We start from the raw sequence: 26,341 nt of genomic DNA on the forward strand, positions 1-26,341 counted from the left end.
ATTATTATTTTTTTTCAAATAAGTTGTGAGGTTAAGATGGACTGAAACCCTTGTATCATTACCATTTAGAAAAATAATAAATTTTATATACACAGAACGACCTAGAAAAGCTATAATCATCGACAACGTACGGAAATCCAGTCCCTATATTCCTCCCCTTGGTAAAACGAATTGTTTTACTCACATGTGGTCGAAACAGAACGGTTCGTTATTTGAATTTAATGTAATGTAATTAAAATGGAATTATCTCACTTGGCATAGTAGCATAGTCATGTACACATCCCATTTCATGTGAGATAGGGAAGACAGCAAAACATTGTTAGCTACGGTCAAGAATCCAATGTCAATTATAGTTTGGAGTGTCATAATGATATCTGATCTATCTATTTACACCATAAAAATTCATATTGACAGATCATAAAACTAATAAAAACAACCGATGCTCAATAAGTGACTTACAATTATGACACAATTACTACAGACTACAGTTTCGAAGTATTGACTTTGCTAGGTCGTACCTGTTTCTATAAATAATTATTTTATGTAGCCTATACTTGTATACATAATCTAGATAAACAAATAGCTTTTCGAAAATTCTAAATCTTTTTCTATAATAATAAATAATATCAACTTATTTTTGTTCGAATTACGTTTACATTTATAATTTTTATTGAAAATGTATCCTATGTACTAGAAATTAAGCTTAAATTTACAATGAGCGTCGACACAATAAAATTTAGAAAATTAATCTGTTTTTTCTTTACTTTTTCCTTAAATATAAGTTCAAAAACCAGTAGTTAGTTTATTTTTTTTTATTTTTTTTTTATGTCAGTAGGTCGGAAAACAAGCGTATAGCGTACGGCTCACCTGATGGTAAGCGATTACCGTAGCTTATAGAAGCCTGCAACACCAGAAGCATCGCAAGCGCGTTGCCGACCCAATCCCCAATCTCCCCCAGGAGCTCTGGTCACCTTACTCACCAACAGGAACACAATACTGCTACAAAACAGTATTATTTAGCTGTGATCTTCTGTAAGGTCGAGGTCCTACCCCAGTCGGGCTGCTCCATATTTTGAGCAGGAAATTCCTGTTGTGCCCTACCTCAGTTAAATTAATTTTATTGCCAGGTTATGAATACTTACTAATGGGTTTATTTTAAACTGTCTGGGCTTTCGAATTTCGTACTTCCATATATTTTTTAATGTTATTTTTTATCTCAAAAAAAAAACATTTAAAGTAGTGTTTTCTGATCTGCACACCGTCATAAAAAACCGACACCCTGAAGTTAGCTAGTCAGCGAAGAAGTTAGCAATGATAAGTTGGCTAGCCAATGAAGTATAACTTCTTACGTGCGTACAAGTACACACACACTATACACGTATAAGTACACACACACTTTTTTGTCTATATCTGTTAAGACATAATGTGGCATTTTGAGTCTAAATTTATTAAAATTTTAAAAGTGATTTATGGCATTTTTATTGAGCACGGTATTAAAATACTTCTGAATAAAGTGACTCCATCACCAAGACCGTGAATTGGAGTCAAACTTTGCTTTAAATAGTATGTTATTCAAATGATTAACTAATACGGGAAAGTAAATATTAAGATTGGTAACGCCGCTTCTGTGTGGAAACTTATAGTCGTTACGTGCCTACTCAAAAAATTTCAGTTTACATACTAAAAATTGACGCTAAGCTTTTATATAGGTTGGTCAACTAGTCTATTTTTTTTTATATCACTAGGTCGGCAAACAAGCGTACGGCTCACCTGATGGTAAGAGATTACCGTAGCTTATAGACGCCTACAATACAAGAAGCATCGAAAGCGCGTTGCCGACCCAATCCCCCACCCCCCCCCCCCCCCCCTCCCCTAGGAGCTCTGGTCACCTTACCAACAGGAACACAATACTGCTTGAAAACAGTATTATTTAGCTGTAAATGTGTCTAGAAATAATTAAGTTTTTTTTTCTTTTTCTTTCCAATAAAATAACCGCTCGATATTATAGTATGTATTTGCTCGATATAATATTTATATTTGCCCGCGTGGGTCTCACCACAGTGTCTCGGAGAGCATGTCACGTACACTTCGGAATAAATCCACCAACAAGCAATGGAACAGCGTGTTAGATCCGATCCTTCTCCGACATGGAGAAAGAGGTCTATGTCCAGTTGTGGGATGTTACTGGCTGAATCATCAAGAAATAAAAGTATTTCATGACGTCTATTTTAATTACAGGTACACTTTGTAGGAATTTAGCCACCCCCTCTCTTCCCATGGGTGTCGTAAGAGGCGACTAAGGGATAACAAGGTTCCACTACCACCTTGGAACTTAAGAAGCCGACCGATGGCGGGATAACCATCTAACCGCTGGCTTTGAAACACACAGGCCGAAGACGGGCAGCAGCGTCTTGGTGCGACAAAGCCAGCCCTGCGGTCACCAACCCGCCTGCCCAGCGTGGTGACTATGGGCAACACACATGAGTTCACGCATTTTTGGCGCGAACTTGTGGAGGCCTATGTCCTGCAGTGGACTGCAATAGGCTGGAATGATGATGATGATGATGACACTTTGTAGAAATAAAAGACAAAATATTACTATAATAGTTATATATTTCTTATATACTTACTAGTCGACCTGGCGAACTTCCTACAACCTTATTTTTTTTTTCTTGAATGTAATAATTATATATATCGAAATAAAATATAGGCTATCTTTCAAGTTGGATCAAACTGCACACGGTGTGCAAATTTGATTGAAATCTGTTAAGTAGTTTAGGAGTCCTTCGCGGACAAACAACATGCCTCGTAATTTATATCTATATATTAATATAGTATTCAACTACTAACTATACCTACAGAACCCTCCATTTGAAATAACGCAATGAGGAGTCGAACATCCTGTTTATTGCTTTTTTGCTGTGTCGATACACTGTGTAGATTTTAAATCGTAACACTAACTAACTTTACTGGGTACCATTTTGATGACTGATTTATTTAATCGATAGTTATTTTCATGTGGTCCCGTTTGATTTTGATTGAGATCTACATTGATCTAGATTAAAACATTACTTTCTGAGTTATCTCCGATGTATTTTATTCTTAACTTCTATCGACTACCAACTACTGACTGAAGTGGGTTTATTTTTCGTTTGCGAGCAAACACATTAATTCATTACACAATTTTTCTACGACAAATCGAGGGTATTCTGGCAGAACCGAATAAGTGCAAAGAATTAAAAAAAAATGTTAGAAATATAGGATACTTAGTTTTCGCCGTATTTTTTATCTAGCAAAACCATATAACTGCCGAAGCTTTTACAACGGTTTTTTCCTCTGTGTAAAGAAAATATCTAGCATTTTTTTTATAAATTTAAAAGCAAAAAGTGATATGGACTCTTAAAAACAAAATAAAAAGTTTATTGCAGTGACAACGGAATAAAACGATTTACTTTCTTTACCCACAAAAACACCTAATTTAAACTCGTATTTTATATTAACAGGTAAAACAAAATATTGGATCTTATTTGTTTCTCATTGGTAAAACGAACGAAGTTCTTTATTTTGTTGACAGGCAGAACAGAATAAGTGAGTTTGTTTTGTTCCGCTTGCTAACGTGTTTGTATATTAGTCTCAGTTAACAAGTTGTCGCGTGCGCACGTGTTCATTTCATCAAGTACTTAATCGAATAATAAATTACTGTGTAATAGTGAATCTGTGTAAAATGTTTTCCAGAGGAAAGAAGATTGTATCTTTGTTAATCAATGACAGTGGAACACAAGGTAATTTTAATTTACATACGTAATTCAATTTTGAGGTTATAATTTTGTTTCATTTAAAATAAAAGATTGTCATCAGTGGCGTAGCTAGGGGGACAAGGGCCCTGGTGCATAGGGAAAGAATCAGGCCCTCCTCCCCTCTTTCCGCGTTGTTTGAACTTGTATTGGCCTTTTTTTTTAATTTATTTTATTTTATTATTTTTTTTTTTTCAAAGCTGAGGTTAGAGGGCCCCCTGAGCTCCGGGGCCCTGGTGCACTGCACCACCTGGCCCTATGATAGCTACGCCACTGATTGTCATGTTGTTTAAACGCTAAGTTAATGCCTAGTTTATGTTTCTAGGGCAACATTCTTATTCTAAAAGTGATAGCGAACTAGTTCCACGTCATGCCGTTGTAGCAGCTGATGTTCATCAAACGAACAACGGTGCACCTTCCAGACATCGATCAGGTATAGATTTCTGCATAATATAAAGACAAACATAATTATCAGCCAAAAGCATATTATCAGTCATTCATTGCCGGGAATAGGTCTCCTCAAGTCATGTATTTCTGTTGCCGCTATAACAACAAATATTAAAAACAGAATAAAATAAACATTTAAGGGGGCTCCCCTACAACAAAAGTGATATTTTTTGCTCGTTTTTGCTCGATATTGATAAAGACAACAAATAGACACTTGAAATATTCATACAATTAACATTTTTTAATATCATATCAAAAATATTCTATATTTTTGATATGATATTCAAAGATAATATCAAAAATATAGTATAATTTATAGAATATTTAGTTATATATTCACTTTAAAAATAAATAATTAAATTTAAATGAAACAAATACTTAAGGGGGGCTACAACTTTACAACAAACGTGATTTTTTTTTTGCTTGATATTGATAACGGCAACAGGTAGACGTTTGAAATATTCACAGAATATTGAGTTATTATTTACAGATAATGGTACGGAACCGTTTGTGCTGGTTTCTACAATTATTTCTCAGTTAGGTAATAAAAAATCTAGTTATTTACAAAGTCTGGTATTTTTCAGGTCGTCAACTAGTATCAAGAGTTCCACGAAATGAATTTATCAGTGACGAAATCGAAATAGAGATGGAAAGCTTATTTGGCGATGTATCTGATACTGAAGATCCTACCTATTTACCTCCTCTCCTCAACCAGTACATGAATCAAGATAAAGAAGACTTAATTACTCTTCAAGATTTACTAGGAGAAGATTTACAGCCAAATAATGATGGAGTCGATTGTTTGTTAGAAAAAAATATTCAATTACTAAGGGAAGAAAATAAAAAACAAAAAGAGTCATCGGAAATTGCTGATTCGGCATTACAGGAAATTTTAAATAATATGTGGAAAAAAGTTAAACCTATGAAAAGGTGGAGAAAATCTAATCCTGAATCTTGGGCAGTAAATGTAGCAAAAAGAAGAAGAGCTGATGGTTTACCCTACAAGTCTCGCTCTAACGAGCGGCCAGCAAAGATTCCAAAAGACATAAACTGTTCTGAATGTAAGTACAAATGTTCTGATAACTTCGATATGAACGCTAGAAACGAAATATGTCGACATTACTGGAAGCTTGATTTCGTCGGTAGAAAAAATTTTATTCTTTCTCATATAGAAGTAAACCTCCCTAAGCGAGTACTTGCTGTGAGAAATAAACGTGAAAAAAGAAGTTACACCAAAAAATGCTTCTTTACAAAGAATGACGCAAAAATAAAGTTTGTCAAAAGTTTTTTACGAAAACTCTTAACATAGGGCCATCTGTAATCTTTGACGCTGTAAATAGACGCAATAGTATTGGTGCTTTTAATGCAATTGACTGTAGAGGAAAACACGAGCCGGCTAACAAAACAAAACTAGAGATCTTGGAAGGAATTCGTCGCCACATAGAATCATTTCCATGTATGGAATCTCACTATACAAGAAAAGATACTAATAGAAAGTATTTGAGCGCAGATCTTAATATAAGAAAAATGTACATATTGTACAAAGAGTTATGCCAAGAAAAAAAATCAAGAAGCAGCAAATGAGCTCACTTATCGAAGAATATTTGCTACAGAATATAATTTTAGTTTTTTTGTGCCGAAAAAAGATCAGTGTACAATTTGTATAAATTATGAAAAGGCTGACGAGGAGAAAAAAAGATTCTTAGAAGAAAATTATAAAGAGCATATCCAGAGGAAAAATGTTTGTAATGCAGAAAAGGAAAAAGACAAGGAGAGAGCTAACAAAGACCCTAGCTTTTTATCGGTTTCATTCGATCTGCAGGCTGTACTTCAGATCCCTCACTGCAAAGTGAGCCTGTTGTATTATTCTCGAAAGCTGTGCGTGTTTAATCTCACTGCTTATGAAGCAGGTTTGCCAAATAATGCATACTGTTTTCTATGATCCAAACTGAATGGTAAAAAAGGTAGCTGCTAAATTGGAACTATTTTATTACATTACTTAACTAAATGTATTCCAGCAAATGTAACTGAAATCAGCCTTTTTTCTGATACTTGCTCAGGCCAAAATAGAAATCAATATGTGGCAGCAATTCTTTTGTGGGCTGTTCAAAATATTGAACATTTACAGATTATAGAGAGAACATTTTTAGAATCCGGACATACATACATGGAGGCCGATTCTATGCACAGTGCTATTGAATCACAAAAGAAAGAAAAATCAGTATATTCAATGCAAGATTGGATTTAAATATGCGAACGTGCAAGGCGTAGGAAAATACATACTTTTCAAGGGAAAAAGATAGTCAAGGAACCGTACAAAGTAAAAGAGTTCAAATACCACGAGTTTCATGATTTAAAAGATCTGGCATCCAAGATTATTCATAACAAAGATAAAGACAACTAAGGAAATAAAGTACAGTGGCTTAAAATCAAACGACTGAGGTTTGTAAAGTGAGTGAGACATTTAATTACGTTGCCGTTACCGGTAAAGAAGGAAAAACTAGAATTACACGAACTAAACGAAAGGAACAGGATGAATTTCCAACTGAGTTAAAAAAATTGTATAAAGAATCATTACCTATATTCGAAGCAAAAAAAAAAGGATTTACTGAATTTAGTTAAAAAAAAATATAGTACCAGAAGAATTAGAGCCTTGGTATAAAAATCTGAAGACGGTTAGTGTTCCTGAAGAGGCTGAAAAGGAGGATGAGATGTCTTGCGAGGAAACTATAACGTAATTTCCTTTCATCATTACAGCCTATACAGTCCACTGCTGGACATAGGCCTCCACGAGTTTACGCCAAAAATAACGTGAACTCATGTGTTTTGCCCATAGTCACCACGCTGGGCAATTCCTTTAATCGTGTTTTATCTTGATAGCATTTTTAAGTGCTGTTTTATCTACAGAATTAAACTGTTTAAACTTAATAAAGCTCATAAGTAATAAAATTAATATCGCCCGTTTGTTTTTAATGTAGTAATTTGCAAAAAAAAATTACAGGTAGAAACAGATAACTAAGAAAAAAAATTTTTTACCGCCTTAATTAAAATATTATTTCAATATATTTTAACATCAACATACTTAACACGGGATAGTGAACTGTTCCTAATATAGTGGATAAAGATTAATGTTTATTTAACAGATTTACACGTTATTTACCTGTTTCAGGTAAAACATAATTGTGTTTGCTCGCAAACGAAAAAAAAACCGACTTCAATTACATCGACAAGTAATACAACGTAGATCGACGAAAAAATAGTCAAGCAACTACGCGTTATTAAAGATTACTCAAAAAGTCATTATCAGATCTCGATAAAATTTATATGTGACCACATGATAAACATCAGCTTTCGATTAAATTAAAAATTATCAAAATCGGTACTCCCAGTAAAAAGTTATTACGAATTTTCGAGAGTTTCCCTCGATTCCTCTGGGATCCCATCATCAGATCCTAGTTTCCTTATCACAGTACCAAACTAGGGATATCCCCTTTCCAACAAAAAAAGAATTATCAAAATCGATATATCCAGTAGTAAGTTATGCGGCATAATACAACGTAGGTCGACGAAAAAAGCGTCAAGTAAAAACACATTATTAGATATAACTCGAAAAGTAGTTGTTAGATCTCAAATAAATTTAAATGGGACCAATTGGCACACACCACCTTTCGATTAAAACAAAATTTGTCGAAATCGGTCCACACGGGCAAAAGTTCTGATGTAACATACATAAAAAAAAAAAAAAAAAAAAAAAAATATACAGTCGAATTGAGAACCTCCTCCTTTTTTGGAAGTCGGTTAAAAATAACTGCAATACCTTCACGCCAACTTTCCCCCTTTTTTAACTTGTTATGACAATTATTGCATAAATTAATGTATCAGAACAATCTTAGATAATATATCTACGTACAAGTACAAGTAGTGTTTTTTTTTATAATTATTGCTTCGTCGTTGACCCATTATCATACAAAACTTTAAACGCCTTTTTCTCATTATAACAGTATTACTACTTATCTGGTTCTGCCAGAATACCCTCGATATAGCCTACTTTCAAGTTGGATCAAACTGCACACGGTGTGCAAATTTGATTGAAATCTGTTAAGTAGTTTAGGAGTCCTTCGCGGACAAACAACATGACTCGTAATTTATATATATTAAAAAGATATAGTATTCAACTCCTAACTATACCTACAGGACCCTCCATTTGAAATAACGCAATGAGGAGTCGAACATCCTGTATATTGCTTTTTTTGCTGTGTCGATACACTGTGTAGATTTCAAATCGTAACACTAAACAATAAATAACTTTTTTTACAAGTAATCTTATTTCTAACCGCCTTAAAAACGATTCATCTATATTTTTGTAATATGTATTACCACATAACTTTACTGGGTACCATTTTGATGACCGATTTATTTAATAGATAGTTGGTGCTTTTCACGTGGTCCCGTTTACATTTCTTCGAGATCTGGCGAGGACTTTCTGAGTTATCTCCGATAATACATATTATCTCTACATACATATTATCTATATTTTATTGTTAATTTCTATCGACTACCAACTACTGACTGAAGTGGGTTTATTTTTCGTTTGCGAGCAAACAATAATTCATTACACGATTTTGCTACGACAGATAAGAAATACGAATTTCTTTCTTTTTTGTAAACAAAAGTTTACTGTGGAGTCGTTTGTTGTAAGCATTTCTCTGACTTGTACACTCTGAAAAAAAAATTAAATAATAATCATCACTTATTCCTATAGTCTATGCGCGCTGAAAAAATAATGACTCATCGCTGTCACTCAGCTGCGCCCCTTGATCAACTAAATCGTCGTAAATTGTAACGCCTGTTTGGGGAGCTTGCTTCAACTGGCCAATTTGAGCACGACGTTTTCAATTAACTAAGATTTAATTGGTCGAGGGGCGTGTGTGGCTAAGTGACAGTGATGTGACACTATTTTCTTAACGCGAATGGACTATAGTTACGGGTATAAAAAGTTTTCTCAGATTTATGATCTATATTTATAGGGGGAAAAGTTTGTGTAAGATTGTTTGCTGCTTTGTAGCTTTGGAGGCTAATCTCCATTACTCCATAATAGTCATAGGATTTCATCATTTCTTTGAAACCACCACTTGGGCTATCAAACAAACAAAAAATTTAGGCACCCTAAAGCATAACAAAAACAAAACGTATATTACAAGCACATTCTATTGAAACTCTAAGGTAGAACAGGAAATATCTTGTCCAATATCTAGAGCAGCACGACTGGAAAAATACATCAACCTTACAGAAGATCACTTCTAAATAATACTGTTCTCAAGCAGTGTTGTGTTCCTGTGGTAAGGTGACCAGAGTTCCTGGGGGGGGGGGGGGCGTGTTAGTGTGGGGTCGACAACGCGTTTGCAGTGCTCTGGTGTTGCAAGCGGCTATAGGATACGGTAACCCTTAGCACCAGGTGGATGCTTCTTTGTCACCTTCATTCAAAAAAATAATTTTAAAAAATGCTTATCAAAACTTTATATACTTACACATTGCTACCATTCAAATTTTCCTTAATTTCAATATCATATACTTCATTGTTTAAGGCCTTTAATATTTCAGTCTTCTCAACACTATCCTCATTGTCCCTTTTTAGACAAATATCAAAAAACTTATTTATAGCATCGACTTCTTCATTACTAAAAGGACCCAAAAATCGAAGTTCTAGATAGTTTGTATCTTCCATAAATTCTTTAAAATAATCAACTATTACACTTAACAAAGTTTTTTCTGAGTTTTGTTCAGAACTCTCATTCAGTTCATTTCCTGGATTTTCGTTTTCTATATTTTTGACTTCTTGTTCAATTTTTATATTTGAATCTAGATTTAATTTTTCTTTATTTTCATCTTCTAAGACTTTTTCAATTGTTTTATCATTATTTAAAGAACATTCTAAGCTTTCTGTCTTAGAATATTGTTTGGTATCTAACTGACAGTTAACATTGCTAGTGGTGTTGTCAACTTCCATAAACTTTTTACCGTCTGAAACTTTTTCTACATCTAATTTAAGATTTAAGTTAGGATCATGATTTTTAGAATGTAGTTCAGAATCCGACTGAGGGTTAACATTGCTAGTAGTGTTGTCAACTTCCATAAACTTTTTACCGTCTGAAACTTTTTCTACATCTAATTTAAGATTTAAGTTAGGATCATGATTTTTAGAATGTAGTTCAGAATCCGACTGAGAGTTAACATTGCTTGTAGTGTTGTCAACTTCCATAAACTTTTTACCGTCTGAAACTTTTTCTACATCTAATTTAAGATTTAGGTTAGGATCATGATTTTTAGAATGTAGTTCAGAATCTGACTGAGGGTTAACATTGCTAGTAGTGTTGTCAACTTCCATAAACTTTTTACCGTCTGAAACTTTTTCTACATCTAATTTAAGATTTAAGTTAGGATCATGATTTTTAGAATGTAGTTCAGAATCCGACTGAGAGTTAACATTGCTAGTAGTGTTGTCAACTTCCATAAACTTTTTACCGTCTGAAACTTTTTCTACATCTAATTTAAGATTTAAGTTAGGATCATTTTTAGAATGTAATTTAGAATCTAACTGAGAGTTAACACTGCTAGTAGAGTTGTCAACTTCCATAAACTTTTGACTATCTGAAACTTTTTCTATATTCAATTCATGATTTAAGTTAGGATCGTCATTTTTAGTTCTTAAATCTTCTCTAGTTATTGTATTTTCTTCTATACTAGAATTTAAATTGATTTTACTGTGATCTTGTACAACGTTCCCCGTTTCATCCTTTTCGACTTCTAAATGTTTGACCTTTTCTGTAAACGTTTCAATTTCGTTTTCTGTTTTATCTTTATTATCAATTTCTAATGGTTCACAAAAGTCATTGAATTCTTCGTCATCGTCATCTTTCAAATCATCCGGTGTTATAAGGTAGACATAAGATGGAGCGTCTTTGTATAAACGCAGTGCACTGAAAGAAAATCATTTCAATTTAAATAATGTATAATGTTGTTTTAAATTCTAAATAGGACTACACTTTGAAATATCAAATATCAACCGTCTTTCGGCAAAGTTGAGAATAAGTTTTTAAAAAACGATATTATAGGTAAACCTAAATAATAATCATCAATACATATAATAAAAATGTAACGGGTCGCTGTCTGTATATTTAAAATATCAGTCAGTTCAGCCTATTGCAGTCCACTGCTAGACATAGGTTTCCCCAAGTTCGCGCCAGACATCCCGGTTTTTCCGCAATCCTCATCCAGCCTACACCGGTAATCTTACGTAGATCGTCGATCCAACACACTGCGTTTGCCAAGACGCGGTTTCCACTCCAGAACCCGTCTACTCCAACGACCATCGGTCCTGCGACACAGATGACCAGCCCACTGCCACTTCAACTTGCTAATTCTGTGGGCTACGTCGGTTACTTTCGTTCTCTCGCGGATAGTCTCATTTCTAATCCTATCTTTGAGAGAGACCCCAAGCATAGCCCGTTCCATTACACGTTGAGCGACTTTAAACTTGTGGACCAGTCCCTTCGTCAGTGTCCACGTCTCGGCTCCGTATGTTAACACAGGCAGGATGCATTGCTCGAAGACTTTTGTCTTTAAGCATTGCGGAATCTTCGAAGTGAAGAGTCGACGAAGAATTAAAATATATGAAAAAAAAATATTATTGGGACCTTCATCAACACAGACAGCACCCAAAACAATTATTTTCAGAATTTTTGTCTGTTTGTCTGTGCTCTTGTGCACGCTAATTTCGGAAACGAATTATCCGATTTAGATGTAGTTTTTACTAATATATTGTGGTAAGCTTGTGTGTTTGTTTCATATCAAGCGGCTCATAAATAAAAAAGTTATGCCTGAATATGTAAAGTCACTATTCCACGCGGACGAAGTCGCGAGCACAGCTAGTAATAAATATAAAACCAAAACGATGTTACTCTAACATACTTCCTGCTAATGGCCACTTTCAAAAGTCATATAAAAACACGATTGAATCGAAGGTCCAATAAAGTCATAAGTTGGAAGAAAGAGTGAAAAAACTAACATAATCTCTTACTGGAGTTTACTCTTTAAAAAACTATATAACCCTGATGTGAACGGAATATGGGGAGTGAAATCGTGTAAAACAGTAATGCTGACCCGCCAAGAGTCACGTCAGTCAGAAAGAGATGATTATATATTTTTGTAAATATCACGGTAACTTTAAGGAGTTAACTCCAGTGGCGTGTCGGAGCTGCCATACACGTTATGTCATCCTAGGACCAACTAAAGGACAAGATGGCAGCTGGCGAATAAAAACCAATGCTGAAATTGCAAACCTGGTGTCTGAACCAAACATCGTTGGAGTTACCAAATCCCATCGGTTGCGGTGGCTCGGTCATGTCGAACGCATGGGGGAGGATCGAGCAGTTAAGAGAGCGTATCTGGGTCGACTAACTGGACGTAGACCAGTGGGTCGCCCCAGGTACCGCTGGAGGGAACATGGTTGAAGCAGGCTTGAGTGAGATCCAAGCCAATAATTGGCGGGAAATCGCGCAAGATTGTGTAAAGTAGAGAAATCTTGTTTCGAAGGCCAAGACTCACTTCGGGTCACTGAGCCAGTTGAGTTAGTTAGTTATTTTAGTATATTCAAATTACCGAGCAGGATGCTTGCCGTAGCTTACTGTTTGTAGCAAATAAGTATTATAGCTCAATATTTCACGCGCTACTTCTACGTCCAATGGTTTTATGTATGCCAATTCATAGACATCAGTACATGAACGCAACGCCTCCACTATGCTATGTATCTTCTTTCTTTCCTGATGGTATAATGACTGCTCAAATAACAAATCAACTTCGGAATCGTTCTTAACAAACTCTAAGATCTTCAGGAGGACATTTGTCTGAAAGTTGTGGTTGAATTTTAAGTTATTCGTATTTATTTTTTTTAATGGTTTCTTTTTTTCTCGTTCTGTTTCCGAATTGTGTCCCAGGCCTAAAGTGCTGGCGGCCTGGAAAAAATGTTATTAAATCTTTACTAACATTTTTAAAAAAATTAGCAAGTTACTTTCTTAATCTCACATCTGTCATATTGTTGACTAAACATGTATCTTTATCTATAAACAATATTGTATAATGTATGTCATGTTTAATGCAAATAAATTATTATTATTACTATTATTATTATTATTAAGAAACGATAGCCAGAACTGACACACATACTTTTCTCTATTTATCCAATAAAGTCAAACTGCTGTACCAAATTTAATATGAATTATTTAACAAAACGAGTGTGCTTTTAGAACACACGACTGAAGTACAACTTCTTTAGCTCCTACAGTAAGTACGGCTGTATTTTTTTTTTTTATGTATGTAACTTCAAAACTTTTGACTGGGTGGACTAATTTCGACAAAAAAAATTTTAATCGAAATGTGGTTTGTGTCATTTGGTCCCACTTAAATTTATTTGAGATCTAACAACAACTTTCAGAGTTATATCTAATAATGCGTTTTTACTTGACTATTTTTTCGTCGACCTACATTGTATTATACCGTATAACTTTTTACTGGGTGTATCGATTTTGATGATTTTTAATTTAATAGAAAGCTGTTGTTTATCGTGTGGTTATATTTAAATTTCATCGAGATCTGATAACTACTTTTTAAGTAATCTTTGATAACGCGTATTTACTTGACTATTTTTTCGTCTTCCTACGTTGTATTACTTGTCGATTTAATTGAAGTCGGTTTTTCGTTTGCGGGCAAATACAATTATGTAACCAAACAGTATATAATTATTTTAAATCATATTTTATTATCAGACAAGGATATATACATATATGATGCTTTAAATTGATTGAGGTACTGCTTTACTTTTTATTATTTATTGTTTTGTAGCTAAAAATAGTAATATATTATGTACTTAATATATCTTTAAGATTAATTTTTGTTTATTTATTTTAAGTTCCACACAATATCTATAGTTTTAAATACAATTAAAAGTGAAGAGTACAATCAGGAAAAAAAATTCCATACTTAAAATAAATAACTATAAAAGTTTAAAAAATATCATATTAGAGAATTTAAACTTTTTATATATTGACAGTCCACTGCTAGACATAGGCCTCCACAAGTTCGCGTCAAAAATGGCGTGAGCTCACGTGTTTTTCCCAATGTCACCACGCTGGGTTGGTAACCGCAGTGCTGGCTTTGTCGCACCGAAGATGCTACTACCCGTCTACGGCCTAATTAAAAACCAGTAGTTGGATGGCTATCCCGCCGTCGGGTGGCTTTTTTAGTTCCAAGGTGGTAGTGGAACTGTGTTATCCCTTTGTCGCCTCTTACGACATCCACGGGAAGAGAAGGGGTGGCTTTACTCTTTACTGCCGTAAACACACAGCAAATATATACCAATAAAAAAAAAAACTTACATATGTTGCTTTTGGTACAATAGGATTTACAATTCCTTTTCCATCTTTGCCGAGACCTCCTCCAGTCCATCCCATTTTTTCCAATAAACTAACCAAAAGATAAACATTAAAATTAAACCAGCTTATATTTTTATACAGATATATATTATTATATTTTTTCAAACAAAATATCTAAAATTATTTTACTTTTTCCAATGGTCATGTTATAATTTGAAAACGACTTATTAAATTGTATTTTCCCTTAATTTGCTTTGTAATAACTTATAGAGGTTAAGGAAATAACGAATATGCAACTACTGTAGCCTAGAATATAGACGCTTGCAACACCAGAAGCAACACAAGCCTGTTGCCGGCCCTACCTCCCAATCCCCCCTGGAGCTATAGCCACCTAACTCGCCACAGAAATACAACACTGCTTGAAAGCTTATTTAGCTGTGATCTACTATGAGGTGTTGTTGCATATTTTCTTACTTATTTTATATTCTTGGCAGACTATCATTTTCATCATCATTTCAGCCTATCGCAGTCCACTGCTGGACATAGGCCTCCCCAAGTTCGCGCCAGACATCCCGGTCTTCCGCAATCCTCATCCAGCCTACACTGGCAATCTTACATAGATCGTCGGTCCAAACGGGCCGGAGGACGTCCCACACTGCGTTTGCCAAGACGCGGTTTCCACTCCAGGACCCGTCTACTCCAACGGCCATCGGTCCTGCGACACAGATGACCAGCCCACTGCCACTTCAACTTGCTAATTCTGTGGGCTACGTCGGTTACTTTCGTTCTCTCGCGGATAGTCTCATTTTTAATCCTATCTTTGAGAGAGACCCCAAGCATAGCCCGTTCCATTGCACGTTGAGCGACTTTAAACTTGTGGACCAGTCCCTTCGTCAGTGTCCACGTCTCGGCTGCGTATGTTAACACAGGCAGGACGCATTGCTCGAAGACTTTTGTCTTCAAGCATTGCGGAATCTTCGAAGTGAAGACTCGACGAAGCCTGCCGACCAGCCCAACCGAATCCTCCTGTCGGCCTCCTTCTCGAAGTTGTTGCGGCCTAGTTGGATAGTATGGCCTAGGTAAATATAATCAATAATGAACAACTTCGAGAAGGATACTATCGACCAATACCGGTCTCGGTATGACTTGGTTGTTAAACATAACTTTCGTTTTGTCCAAGTTCATACAGAGACTAACACAAAATCTGACCGAATATAACTTGACAAAAGTAATTATTTTGCTTACAAAATACTATATAAACATTAATTGTATAACTTTACAACCCTAAACTTTTAAATAATTTCTTTTATAAAAACTGGTACAAATTTAAATTGTACCTAATAAAAACTCTCAATTGATCATATAAACGTAACAAATAATAAACACTTCACACTCGACGCCCTACCTAATCATTACATCATCATCATCATCACAGCAGCCTTTTGCAGTCCACTACTGGACATGGGCCTCCACAAGTTCACACCAAAAATGGCGTGAACTCATGTGTTTTGTCCATAGTCACCACGCTGGGCAGGCGGGTTGGTGACCGCAGGGTTGGCTTTGTCCCACCGAAGACGCTGCTGCCCGACTTCGGTCAGTGTATTTCAAAGCCAGCAGTTGGATAGTTATCCTGCCATCGGCTGGCTTTCCAAGTTCCAAGGTACTAGTGAAACTGTGTTATCCCTTAGTCGCCTCTTACAACACCCACGGGAAGAGAGGGGGTGGCTATATTCTTTGATGCTGTAACCACACAGCATATATACCTAATATACCCAAAGAAAAATAATAAAATAATAGTTTACCTTTTACCCTTGCTGATTTCTACAGGTTTCAACAACATCTTGTTTAAAGTCGTCTCGACTTTATTTTTCTGTGCTTGTGCTCGTGCTTGCTTCCTAAGAGTTTTTTGACTCGGAGGTGGTCTGTTTGATTTCCGAGGCAAGTATGACTCTGTGTATGTATCACTCGCTCTCTGCCAATAGGTTACATTGTTTTCAGAATAGCCTAGAGCATAAGTCTGGGGTCTGGAAAAAAACTAATATAGATTAGTTTTTAAATATTTACTCTATATGAAATTGACTATTTTTATGTTATTTTTGGGTTTACTTTTATTTGTATTATTATTGTTTTAGTAACTTTTTTAATATTGTTTTTGTGCCTGTGCCCTCACATATATTATTTTAGTATAATTAATGCGTCTTATATTTCTTGACAAAAATTACGATTATATGGTCTACATAATATTTTATGTAAAAAATAATAATAAAACCCTTACGGACTGGACACATCTGGTTCTCCCTCAGGATTTATATAGAGACTCTTTTTTCTTATCACTCGTGGTTCCTTACTACCTCCTGGTGTAATAATATCTTCGGTATTTTCACTTTGAGTCTCATTGGTGTCGTGATTTTGACTTTCAGAGGGAGGCACATGATTATTAAAATATCGATAATTTCTTAATTTCTGAACATTAGTCATTAGTTCGTCGTACATAGGTCGGTTATTATGAAAATATTTCTTTAGATTTTTTTCATTCTGCATCTTCATATTTCGTTTTTTACACCCTTTAGGCATTGAAATTACTTTAGTAAATAGCTGGGGGTATTATTGTTTAATGTAGATATTATAAACTGTTATGGCTTATGTTATGTTATGTCTAAAGAAATTTAAATATGTATAAGATACCAGATAAGCTTAGTTTAAAATAATATTTATCACTCTTATACTTGTTTTAGCTGTAAATTATAAATTTTCTTTATTATATTGATATTGATTGTCAGATTGTCATCTCTTTGATTGTCACCAGTTAGACAGTTAGGGAGAGCACATATACATAAGACAAACTCGATAAGACAAACTCGAGAAATAGTAACGATGCATCGAATCTAGACGATCTATCGATATTTTTGGAATTTACTCCTTAAGAAGTTAAGAGTCTTAAGAAAGACATATTATTTTATTTTAATTAATCCATAAAATTGTTTGTGTTAAACTAATAATGTGTTACTAATCAAACAATCAGTGAGCTGACGCTAAGAATTATATTTCCATCACTTTCAGCTCATCAGCTGTTTATCCAAAATGTACTCTCTATTGTACTACACTAGCATTTACTGTATCGGCAAATTAATGCAAATTTATTATATCAGTGTAGAGTTTTATTATTTAAATTATCTATAATAAAATTGGAGTGTCTGTTTCATATTATCTCCTCCAAGCTGGTTGTCTGGAAGAGATCGCTGTTTAGCGATAAGACCGCCTGTTGTACATTTCTTTTCTTGAATAGTTTAATAAATTGTAAACTTCTTTTTATGTATACAATAAAGAGTAAATTATTATTATTATTATTATTACAATCGTAAGTAATTAATAGTGTTATCAATGATTTCCTATGTTTGACACAAACGAAATTATCAGAGTGCCAGCCTTATGAGGTCACAGTCTATCCAGTAACTGATTTGTTTGATAAATATCAGTTGGTTGCTGTACGTGTATTTGTATGCCTGCATTATTATAAGTATAAATGCACTTAAGGTGTCCAATAATTTACTTGTTTGTTCTTGAAATTATCTAAAAACTTCTATTCCCAACAAAATTAAAAAAAAATTAAAAAAAAATTGCGAGAAAGTAGGTGCAGTGTGGCTGTTCATGTTTTTTTATTGACTGCCTACCCTGTCTAAAAACGTTATGCATGCCACTGAGTCCGGGTAACATTACCATTTCGGGCAGATACAGTACATTTAATAAAATAGTAAATTTATTTATTTTCGATTTGAAACTATCGACAAATGAATTCAAAGAAAAAAAACTTTAGTTGTGTAGGAGTGTTTGGAGATGTGAAGAATCACGTCGGGGTCACCAGTTTGGGGATGCGGAGGAACGAGATGTTCAGTTCCTCGTCCGCCATCGTAAAGGGAGGATCTTCCGACCAGACGGGTGTTGTTTCTGGTGGGCTAACGCCCCGACGGTTGTTGTCGGGTTCTTTTATGTATATACTCAATCACTTTGATAATTTTGATAGCCCGATGTAAAATACGTCAGTTTTCTCTAGTTTATATGTTGCGAGATAGATGTCGCTACAAGTGCATTTATGGGGTTTACTAACATTACAGATATGCTTAATATATAACATACTATTTCGCTACGTGTGGAAAAGTTAACAACCTCTTTGGACAACCAAAATTTAAATATTGTTTAAAATTAATATAAGACGTTTTTAATGTCATTTAAATTTTGTATATATAGACGTAAGTTTTTAAAATAAATACTTTCCGATCCGAACAGCAAAAAGTGTTATTTCTCTCAAACTCCAAAAGACAAGTCTACAGTTAGAATAATTACGAACAAACCCCTACACATTAAATATAACTAGTCCGCCATCGTAGGTGATCCACCATGTTAGATTGAAATGAGGTTTCACAGCTAACCTTGCATTTCCAATCATCATCAGTCATCCAAACTTAACATATATACAAGCTCAATCAGTTGAAGATATATGCTTCAAAATTGACTTACAAGATTACATTCAAACAGTAAAATACATTGGAAGGTAAATAAAAGGTATAATAAAATAAAAGTCATAAGTATTGCCAACATTTTATTACACTACAGATATTTGCTAATATGATTAAAAAGTAAAACAAAAGAGTTTAATAAATACATTAAAAAATCAATCCGCTGACCTTGATTTTATTAAAAAAAAAGAAAAACGTGTAGCAACTGAAATTGTTTTACTTTCTAGGTGCAAGTGAGACAGGATATCTTTTGTCCCTCTTGTACGTTTCAAATGTAGCAATTATTCGGTCATCCAGTAGAGTCGGGAACCGAAGCGCGCTGGTTTCCTTTCGACATCATCGGGCAGAGCTGGTGTTGCATCTGGATAGACGGCCTTCTCTTCAACTGGTGGTTTAGGCCTGTATATATAACAAATTTTATAGTATGAGCTACATTTTATTGACGCAAGGCACAGATTTTACAAGGGTAGGCCACAGCAGGAAATATCTTTCAGAAAATTTGGAACCGCTTGAGAAGAGCTAAAACCTATGGAAGGTCACAGTTAAATTGTGCTGTTCTCAGATATAAGTGTTGTGTTCCTGTGGTGAGTAAGGTAGAGAGTATAAGGGTCGGAGTAGGGACGGCAACGCGCTTGTAATGCTTCTAGTGTTGCAGGCGTCTATAGCCTATGGTACGCTTGACCGCAATTCATACCATTTATGAGCTTTATACTTACATTGGTATTACAGGCGTCGTTGTGTGGGATGTCGGATAGATGGCCTCGGGGGTTAGGGGTCATTCAAGTATTACGTAAACACCGAAGGGGGCTTGGGCCGGGTGGGTCTAGATTAGTGGTTCCCAAACTTATTTTGTCTACTGTCCACTAATAGAATAAATTATTTTATAGTTGGATGTTCACAAGTTGTAGTCGAGAGTCCTTATAGATTAAATGACAAATCGCCCCCCAAATCTCTACACAACGGCATCATTTTTTTTTTTAGGTCTCTTACCGTCCCCCTTTATTAATGCAGCGCCCACAAGGGGGCGTTTATCGCCCACTTTGGGAAACACTGATCTAGATGGTGGTTACGTCAGCAATATTTATTTATTATTTCTGAATTGATTAAAAATATATAACGTAAGCATAGGGGGGGAGAGCTAGTGTTTGGCTGACTTTCGGGTTAACTACCTCACTACATTATATCCAAGCATGGAGAATAATCATAGTACACAACAGACAAAAAAGTCAGCCCTTTCATAACTTAACATTAGTGTATTTTATAGAGATAAGGCACAGAAGAAAATATGTAGGTGTCATAAGAGGTGACTACGAAATAACACAGTTCCACTACCACCTTGGAACTTAAAATGCTGACCAATGGCGGGATAACCATCCAAATGCTGGCGTTGAAATACACAAGTCGAAGGCGGGCAGCGGCGTCTTCGGTGCGACAAAACCAGCCCTGCGGTCACCAACCCGCCTGCCCAGCGTGGCGACTATGGGCAACACAAATGAGTTCACGCCATTTTTGGCGCGAGCCGCGAACTTGTGAAGGCATATGTCCAACAGTGGACTGCTACGGGCTAAAGTGTGAAGTGACAGCAGGAAATATCTTGTTCAAAATTTGGAGCAGCAAACTGGGGAAGTAAACCACAGCTAAACTATATTTCTCTCAAGTAATGCTATGTTCCTGTAATGAGAAAGGTGGTCGGAACTCCTGAGATGATTGGGGATAAGGTCCACAAAGCTCTTGCAATGCCTCTGACGTTACAATCATCTACAGGCTATTGTATTCACTTACCGTACTTGGTTATTACCTACCGGTATAAAAAAATTACAATAATAAATATTAAATCGTGTAGTTCAACTTACCTCTTAGTATCGTGAACTCTTGCTTCACAGAAGTAGCCAAACGGAGGGCGCTCAAGATTTAAGTTTTCCAGCATACACTTATCAAAGACACCTTGGGTCTTGCGGCAGCTGTGAATTAAAACGTAAACCATATTATCATTTATTTAGTACCAGAGTCGTGACTTCGTCCACGTGGAATAGTGACGTTCAACATGATTCTTTAAATTGGCATAACTTTTTTATTTATGAACCGATTGACATGAAACATAAACTAAATGTTAACCTAAGCTTGCCATAATATATTAGTGAAAACTACATCTAAATCAGATAAGCCGTTTCTGAGATTTGTGTGCACAAATAGACAAAAATTCTAACAATCATTGTTTTAGGTGCTTTCTGCATTGATAAAGTTCCTTATAATATTTTTTCTCATATATCTAAATGTACAAACAGGGACCCGTTACATTTTTATTATATGTATTGATGATGATATACTTTCATAATCACTGCAAAGAATATTTATTTATTCTACAATATTTTTAAGTAACACTGGACAACTTAAAACTTAGAAAGGTTTTTCCTAAGGCGACATCTTCTTAGTGCTTGCCTACAAGGAAATCGCATGAAATTTGTAACAGAACTTGTGTCGCATCAAATACAATAAGTGAAAGATCACCTCATACAATAGTTACTTTTATTTAAATTTAATTTTTTAATTTGAAAAGTCCTGCCTACTTAGTTTTCCTATAAATAATAGCAATAATTGGGGCTAAGATCTAGACTAGGTAAAACCGAATTAGAAAAACCGAATTATGGGGTTTTTGGGTATGAAGGGTGGAGGGTGTAGGGGAATCTATACAAGGTAACACTGTCACACCTCAAAACCCCATGGTTATGGAGATATCCATGGTTAAAGTTTTGAGGTTAGAAGAAGAATTTAAAGCTATTATAATACCTTTGAGCTCGTACTGTTTGCATTGTGTGACAAATCGACACTTTTAAACAAAATAACGCGTCAGACATAATATTCTAATAAAATTAGTAACATTGCGTGCTAGAATATAGGTTTAGAAATTCGAAAAATACCCAAAACCGAATCGGAGCACCCCACTGTCCACGTGGTCTTGGTCTGTCCTACCCCTAGAGTGTTTTTTTTGTGCCGCGGAGGCGCGGAGGGAGGGGCAAGGGCGGAAGGGCTGCACTTCCCGCAGCGCCGGAGCCAAGCGTTCCTCTAACTTTCGAAATTCTTCTATATCTCCATAACCATGGGGTTCTGAGGTGTGATAGTGGTACCAGGGGTAGCGTTCCCCACCCTCTCCCCCCCCTTCCCCCCACGGTCCCGAAATTCGGTTTTACCTAATCTAAAGCTTTACCATAATTGGTTTTATGTTAAGGTATTTGTCTAGAGTACATATGAAAGAAATTAATAAATACATTGTCAGACAAGCTTAGGCAGGTCTTGCATTTAAATATATTGTAAACACAACATCTATATCCTAAATATCACTCAATTACTCAATTTGACTCTCAATCTCCTTTCAGTGTAATATAAGACAGCAAAGAACAATAAAATAAATTGTAAATAAGAGAAAAAACACAACTATATTTTGAGACTATTAATTTTACTAAAATTCTAATTTAAATTTTAAACTAATCATAAAACTTTATTTAATCCTATTATATATAAAACATAATTTAATAATTAATTAAACATATGAATAAGGCTTATTAATTATACATAACACTAATATTTATTTTTCCTTCATCCTGATTCAAATGTCACACTAATCATAAAAATATAATTGTTAACTTACTGTTCTAGTCCAAAGTCACCAGAGCTCTTGTCAATGCAGTTTGCGTACTGATTGAACTCGGCAAGGCAAGCCTTCTTTACCTTCCTGAAGAACTCAAGAGTGCAAGCCGTTACAACTTTACCCTCATTAATACATTTACGAGGGTCATTCTCCTCAATACGACACAGCATAAATTCCTGAAATAAGTAGTTTTCTAATTTTAAACATAAATCTAATATATAAAATTCTCGTGTCACAGTTTTCGTTGCCATACTCCTCCGAAACGGCTTGACCGATTTTGATGAAATTTTTTATGCTTATCCGGTATCTATGAGAATCGGCCAACATCTATTTTTCATCCCCCTAAATATTAGGGGTAGTCCACCCCTAAATTTTATTTTTTATTTTTTCGACAAAATTTTTAATTTCTATTTTTTATGATACAACATTAAAAAATACATACAACCCTAAATTTTCACCCTTCTACCACCAACCCCTATTTCTTAATAGCGTTTAGCGGCAAGACAACGTTTGCCGGGTCAGCTAGTGTGTGTATAAATTAATCGTGTTCTTTAATGTTATTAGTTTAAGTTTAATAAGTTATATAGTGATAATATTGTCTAAAATAATAATAATTCAATAAGTATATATTGAAAATAATAAATTGAATATTTCAATATAGTTTCTTATTTCACCTGATCTAATTTTAAATAAATATCTTTATAGAACTAAAAATATTGATATATTTAAAAATATGCTGCATTTTTAATATATTTTTTTTTTACCAATATTTATATCAAAACATAACCTACTTTGAGTCTGATTATGCAATCAAGTATAAACAATTTATATTATAAATAATAGCTGATGAAGCAAAGATATTTTAAATATACGGTAAAATAACTGATAAACATACATTATTTGCTTGTTCACAATATTTTCCTAAATGGAAAGAACCTGCTCTCAAAGTGGCAGTCGATAAATTTACTTCTTCGACCGTTAATTCGGACTCTTCTGGCAAAGTAACATCGTTAGTTAACACCATTTTTTGTATATATCGATTACACTAAAAATTTAGGTTTTTTTATTTTATTAAACTATAATAATTCTCTCCACGAAACTGTGGAAGAAAATAGAGATTATAAAGAAAGTGAATTTGGTATGTATGTAAATATATATAAAACGAAATAGTTGAATCTACAAGGTCTTAAGTGGGAAAGAGACAAAAGAAAAGTTTTTAACGTCTTATTTTTGTCGATTAATATATCAAATGTGACATTAACGTTTTACAACTTTTTGGGCATGGCTCGTTTCATGCAGAAAATTGTTATAAAAAGTGTGTGAAAGTTACATATTTCTTTAAAATGTTGAAACGAAAAACTTAAAATAAACCATAATTAAAATGAAAGATCTTATTTGCATGCATTATTTTATTTCAAGTTTACATAACTAACAATGACTAGAACATGAAACGAAAAAAAAACATTTAAACATCGATTAGAATCGTATTAATTTCTTTTTCATTAATGACTTCCAAAGTATTCGTCCAGCTCTTGATTCATTTTGGCAACATCTTCATCTATAAAAAAAACATGTTATTATAACATGATACTGTTTTTGCCCTAAAATCAAGTAAAAAAGCTAGAAATACACTCACCAGAATACGATTCAGCATTATCAGATGGAACTTGATACAACTTAGGTATATCAAAACGATTTGCCTAAAATACAATTAAATTTATTAATATTTAATTAACGTTAATAGCAGAACAATAAGAGTACCAACTCACTGTCAATTTCAGAAGCTATAGGTATTTTAAAAAAATCTTACCGAATCGTAATTCCTGCGACCCATTCTCGGTATATTCTTACTAGGAATTGTTTTTATAACATAACCCATCATATTCTGATCGAAAGGTCCTTCGGCTTCATTACTTCTTCCTACTCTCGGTACATTATTCGGTTTTATAAAAGAACTCTCAACCAAAACATAAACTAGACAGAGTGCGGCCAGAGTATATGTTATTTTTGAAACCATTTTAAAAATAAAACTGTTAAAATTAAGCGCTAGTTGTTAGCTTAAGTTTGTAGGCAGTTGAAGTATGTTTCAGTTTAGGATATAACAGGCTTATATACAAAAACTTTTCGATCTGTCCCACATAAGAGCATAATAAGATAACATCGACCCCTATGACGTTTTTGGAATTCCAATTGAATGTTAATGTTAGATATACATCTCTAATGATATGGGTGGAGGAGATAACATCTTCTTTTAGGGGTACCTATTCGAATAAAAAAAAACAAGTTGCAGATTTCATAGTCTACATGTGTGTTACGGGATATTTAGTGAATTGCGAATCCAATACGATTTTTTTGTAGAAATACCTAATTTTACAGACGGCGGTTACAACTTGTATAATAAATAAATATATTTCGTTTCATTTTTATGTTGACCATATAAGTTAATATCGCATGATTTCCTTTGACGCTGCCACCGATTCGGAACTCTTTCTGGGATTGGACACTATAGTTGCTGGGGTCTACAACCGCCTTAGTGTTCTTCGCTAGATTTTTTTTTATATATTAGTTTTAACATCCATAGGCTCTAAGTGCCCATGCCTTTTTTATTTACACTTAAATTTTTAAAGCGTTGAAGCGTATTATTTTCAACATTGCATGCTCGCTCTTCGCTAGATTAGGCTAGACAGGTAATAGTGTGTACCTTACTCTGCCAATACCACCGTATTGCTTTTTAACGGTTGTTATTCCCGAAATCAGAGAACTGTCGTGACAATAGGTACGCATCCGCTTTCTTGATAACCAATAGGTATCCAAACGCTTCGTGAATGTAACTGTCTTCCGACCTTTAAAAACGCAATTGTGCTAAAGGTCGCAAGATCGATTCCCGTTCTTGGCAAATTTTTAACAGGTTTTTATAGAAGTAAATAACTTTTCGATAGAATGGTAAGTTTTAAAATTTATTGCGCCTGTAGTTTATCACTACAGGGCAGATGACTCTTTCGGTTGAGGGCTCTCGGTGAGAACCCCACGTTGGACGGGATCCTACGGGTGCGCCAGATGCTACAAGAAGCGCTTATGCGAAGGTGGGTGAGGACCTGGCGGAGCAGCTGTATGGCACACGCGTAACGACTGCCTTGCGCCCGCTCCTTGAGCGGTGGATGTACCATAAGCGCAAGCCCCTCACCTTCCGTCTGACGCAAGTTCTTACCGGGCACGGCTGCTTTGGTGAATACTTGTGTCGGACGGCCCAAAGGGAGCCGACGACTGGATGTTACGATTGTGGCGCGGCGGTGGACTCTGCCCACCACACCCTCGAGATGTGCCCGAGATGGGCGGCGCTGTGTTTTGTTTGTGTAAACAAAAGATGTAAAGCAAGTGGACTGTATTTATTGTAGAAAATATATGCTTATAAATGCTTAGATAATATTTGATGTGAGCCTGGTGCGATCAGACGACAGTCCTCGGAGGGGACTTTTAACTGCCTAGCGTCATCACCGTGGTGCGCGGCGACGA

At 35.0% G+C, this 26,341-nt stretch overlaps 3 protein-coding genes across 3 annotated transcripts; all 3 read right to left on the reverse strand.

Annotated features, from left to right (window-relative positions):
* Positions 1 to 8,861: 8,861 nt before the first annotated feature.
* LOC123667712 lies at positions 8,862 to 17,470 on the reverse strand. Its single transcript, XM_045601552.1, has 7 exons — positions 16,944 to 17,470; positions 16,471 to 16,692; positions 14,672 to 14,759; positions 12,900 to 13,252; positions 10,348 to 11,218; positions 9,770 to 10,221; positions 8,862 to 8,961 (listed from the first exon to the last, which is right to left on the reverse strand). Exons 1-7 carry the CDS (start codon positions 17,240 to 17,242, stop codon positions 8,916 to 8,918), a joined length of 2,331 nt encoding a protein of 776 aa, XP_045457508.1. The 5' UTR covers positions 17,243 to 17,470; the 3' UTR covers positions 8,862 to 8,915.
* A 1,782-nt stretch (positions 17,471 to 19,252) lies between these two features.
* Positions 19,253 to 23,978, reverse strand: LOC123667959 (NADH dehydrogenase [ubiquinone] 1 alpha subcomplex subunit 8). The gene is made up of 4 exons (XM_045601787.1): positions 23,724 to 23,978; positions 22,829 to 23,004; positions 21,036 to 21,143; positions 19,253 to 19,581 (listed from the first exon to the last, which is right to left on the reverse strand). Exons 1-4 carry the CDS (start codon positions 23,850 to 23,852, stop codon positions 19,464 to 19,466), a joined length of 531 nt encoding a protein of 176 aa, XP_045457743.1. The 5' UTR covers positions 23,853 to 23,978; the 3' UTR covers positions 19,253 to 19,463.
* A 244-nt stretch (positions 23,979 to 24,222) lies between these two features.
* LOC123667881 lies at positions 24,223 to 24,909 on the reverse strand. Its single transcript, XM_045601715.1, has 3 exons — positions 24,639 to 24,909; positions 24,465 to 24,528; positions 24,223 to 24,386 (listed from the first exon to the last, which is right to left on the reverse strand). Exons 1-3 carry the CDS (start codon positions 24,843 to 24,845, stop codon positions 24,331 to 24,333), a joined length of 327 nt encoding a protein of 108 aa, XP_045457671.1. The 5' UTR covers positions 24,846 to 24,909; the 3' UTR covers positions 24,223 to 24,330.
* Between the last annotated feature and the right edge of the window lie 1,432 nt (positions 24,910 to 26,341).

Source organism: Melitaea cinxia, chromosome 29 (genome assembly GCF_905220565.1).
Source record: "Melitaea cinxia chromosome 29, ilMelCinx1.1, whole genome shotgun sequence".
In the NCBI taxonomy this organism is placed as follows: Eukaryota; Metazoa; Arthropoda; class Insecta; order Lepidoptera; family Nymphalidae; genus Melitaea; species Melitaea cinxia.

Excerpts from the sequence above, each read along its gene's own strand:
- LOC123667712 (XM_045601552.1), bottom strand. The coding sequence starts at position 17,242 with ATGCCTAAAGGGTGTAAAAAACGAAATATGAAGATGCAGAATGAAAAA. Across the intron at positions 10,222-10,347 it reads TTGACAACACTACTAGCAAT|GTTAACTGTCAGTTAGATAC; the intron begins GTTAACCCTCAG and ends ACCACTAGCAAT. Across the intron at positions 8,962-9,769 it reads AATTTGAATGGTAGCAATGT|AGTGTACAAGTCAGAGAAAT; the intron begins GTAAGTATATAA and ends TTTTTTTTTCAG.
- LOC123667959 (XM_045601787.1), bottom strand. The coding sequence starts at position 23,852 with ATGGTGTTAACTAACGATGTTACTTTGCCAGAAGAGTCCGAATTAACG. Across the intron at positions 23,005-23,723 it reads ATTGTGAACAAGCAAATAAT|GAATTTATGCTGTGTCGTAT; the intron begins GTATGTTTATCA and ends TACTTATTTCAG. Across the intron at positions 19,582-21,035 it reads AGAGTTCACGATACTAAGAG|GCCTAAACCACCAGTTGAAG; the intron begins GTAAGTTGAACT and ends TTATATATACAG.
- LOC123667881 (XM_045601715.1), bottom strand. The coding sequence starts at position 24,845 with ATGGTTTCAAAAATAACATATACTCTGGCCGCACTCTGTCTAGTTTAT. Across the intron at positions 24,529-24,638 it reads GTCGCAGGAATTACGATTCG|GCAAATCGTTTTGATATACC; the intron begins GTAAGATTTTTT and ends ATTGTATTTTAG. Across the intron at positions 24,387-24,464 it reads TAATGCTGAATCGTATTCTG|ATGAAGATGTTGCCAAAATG; the intron begins GTGAGTGTATTT and ends TTTTTTTTATAG.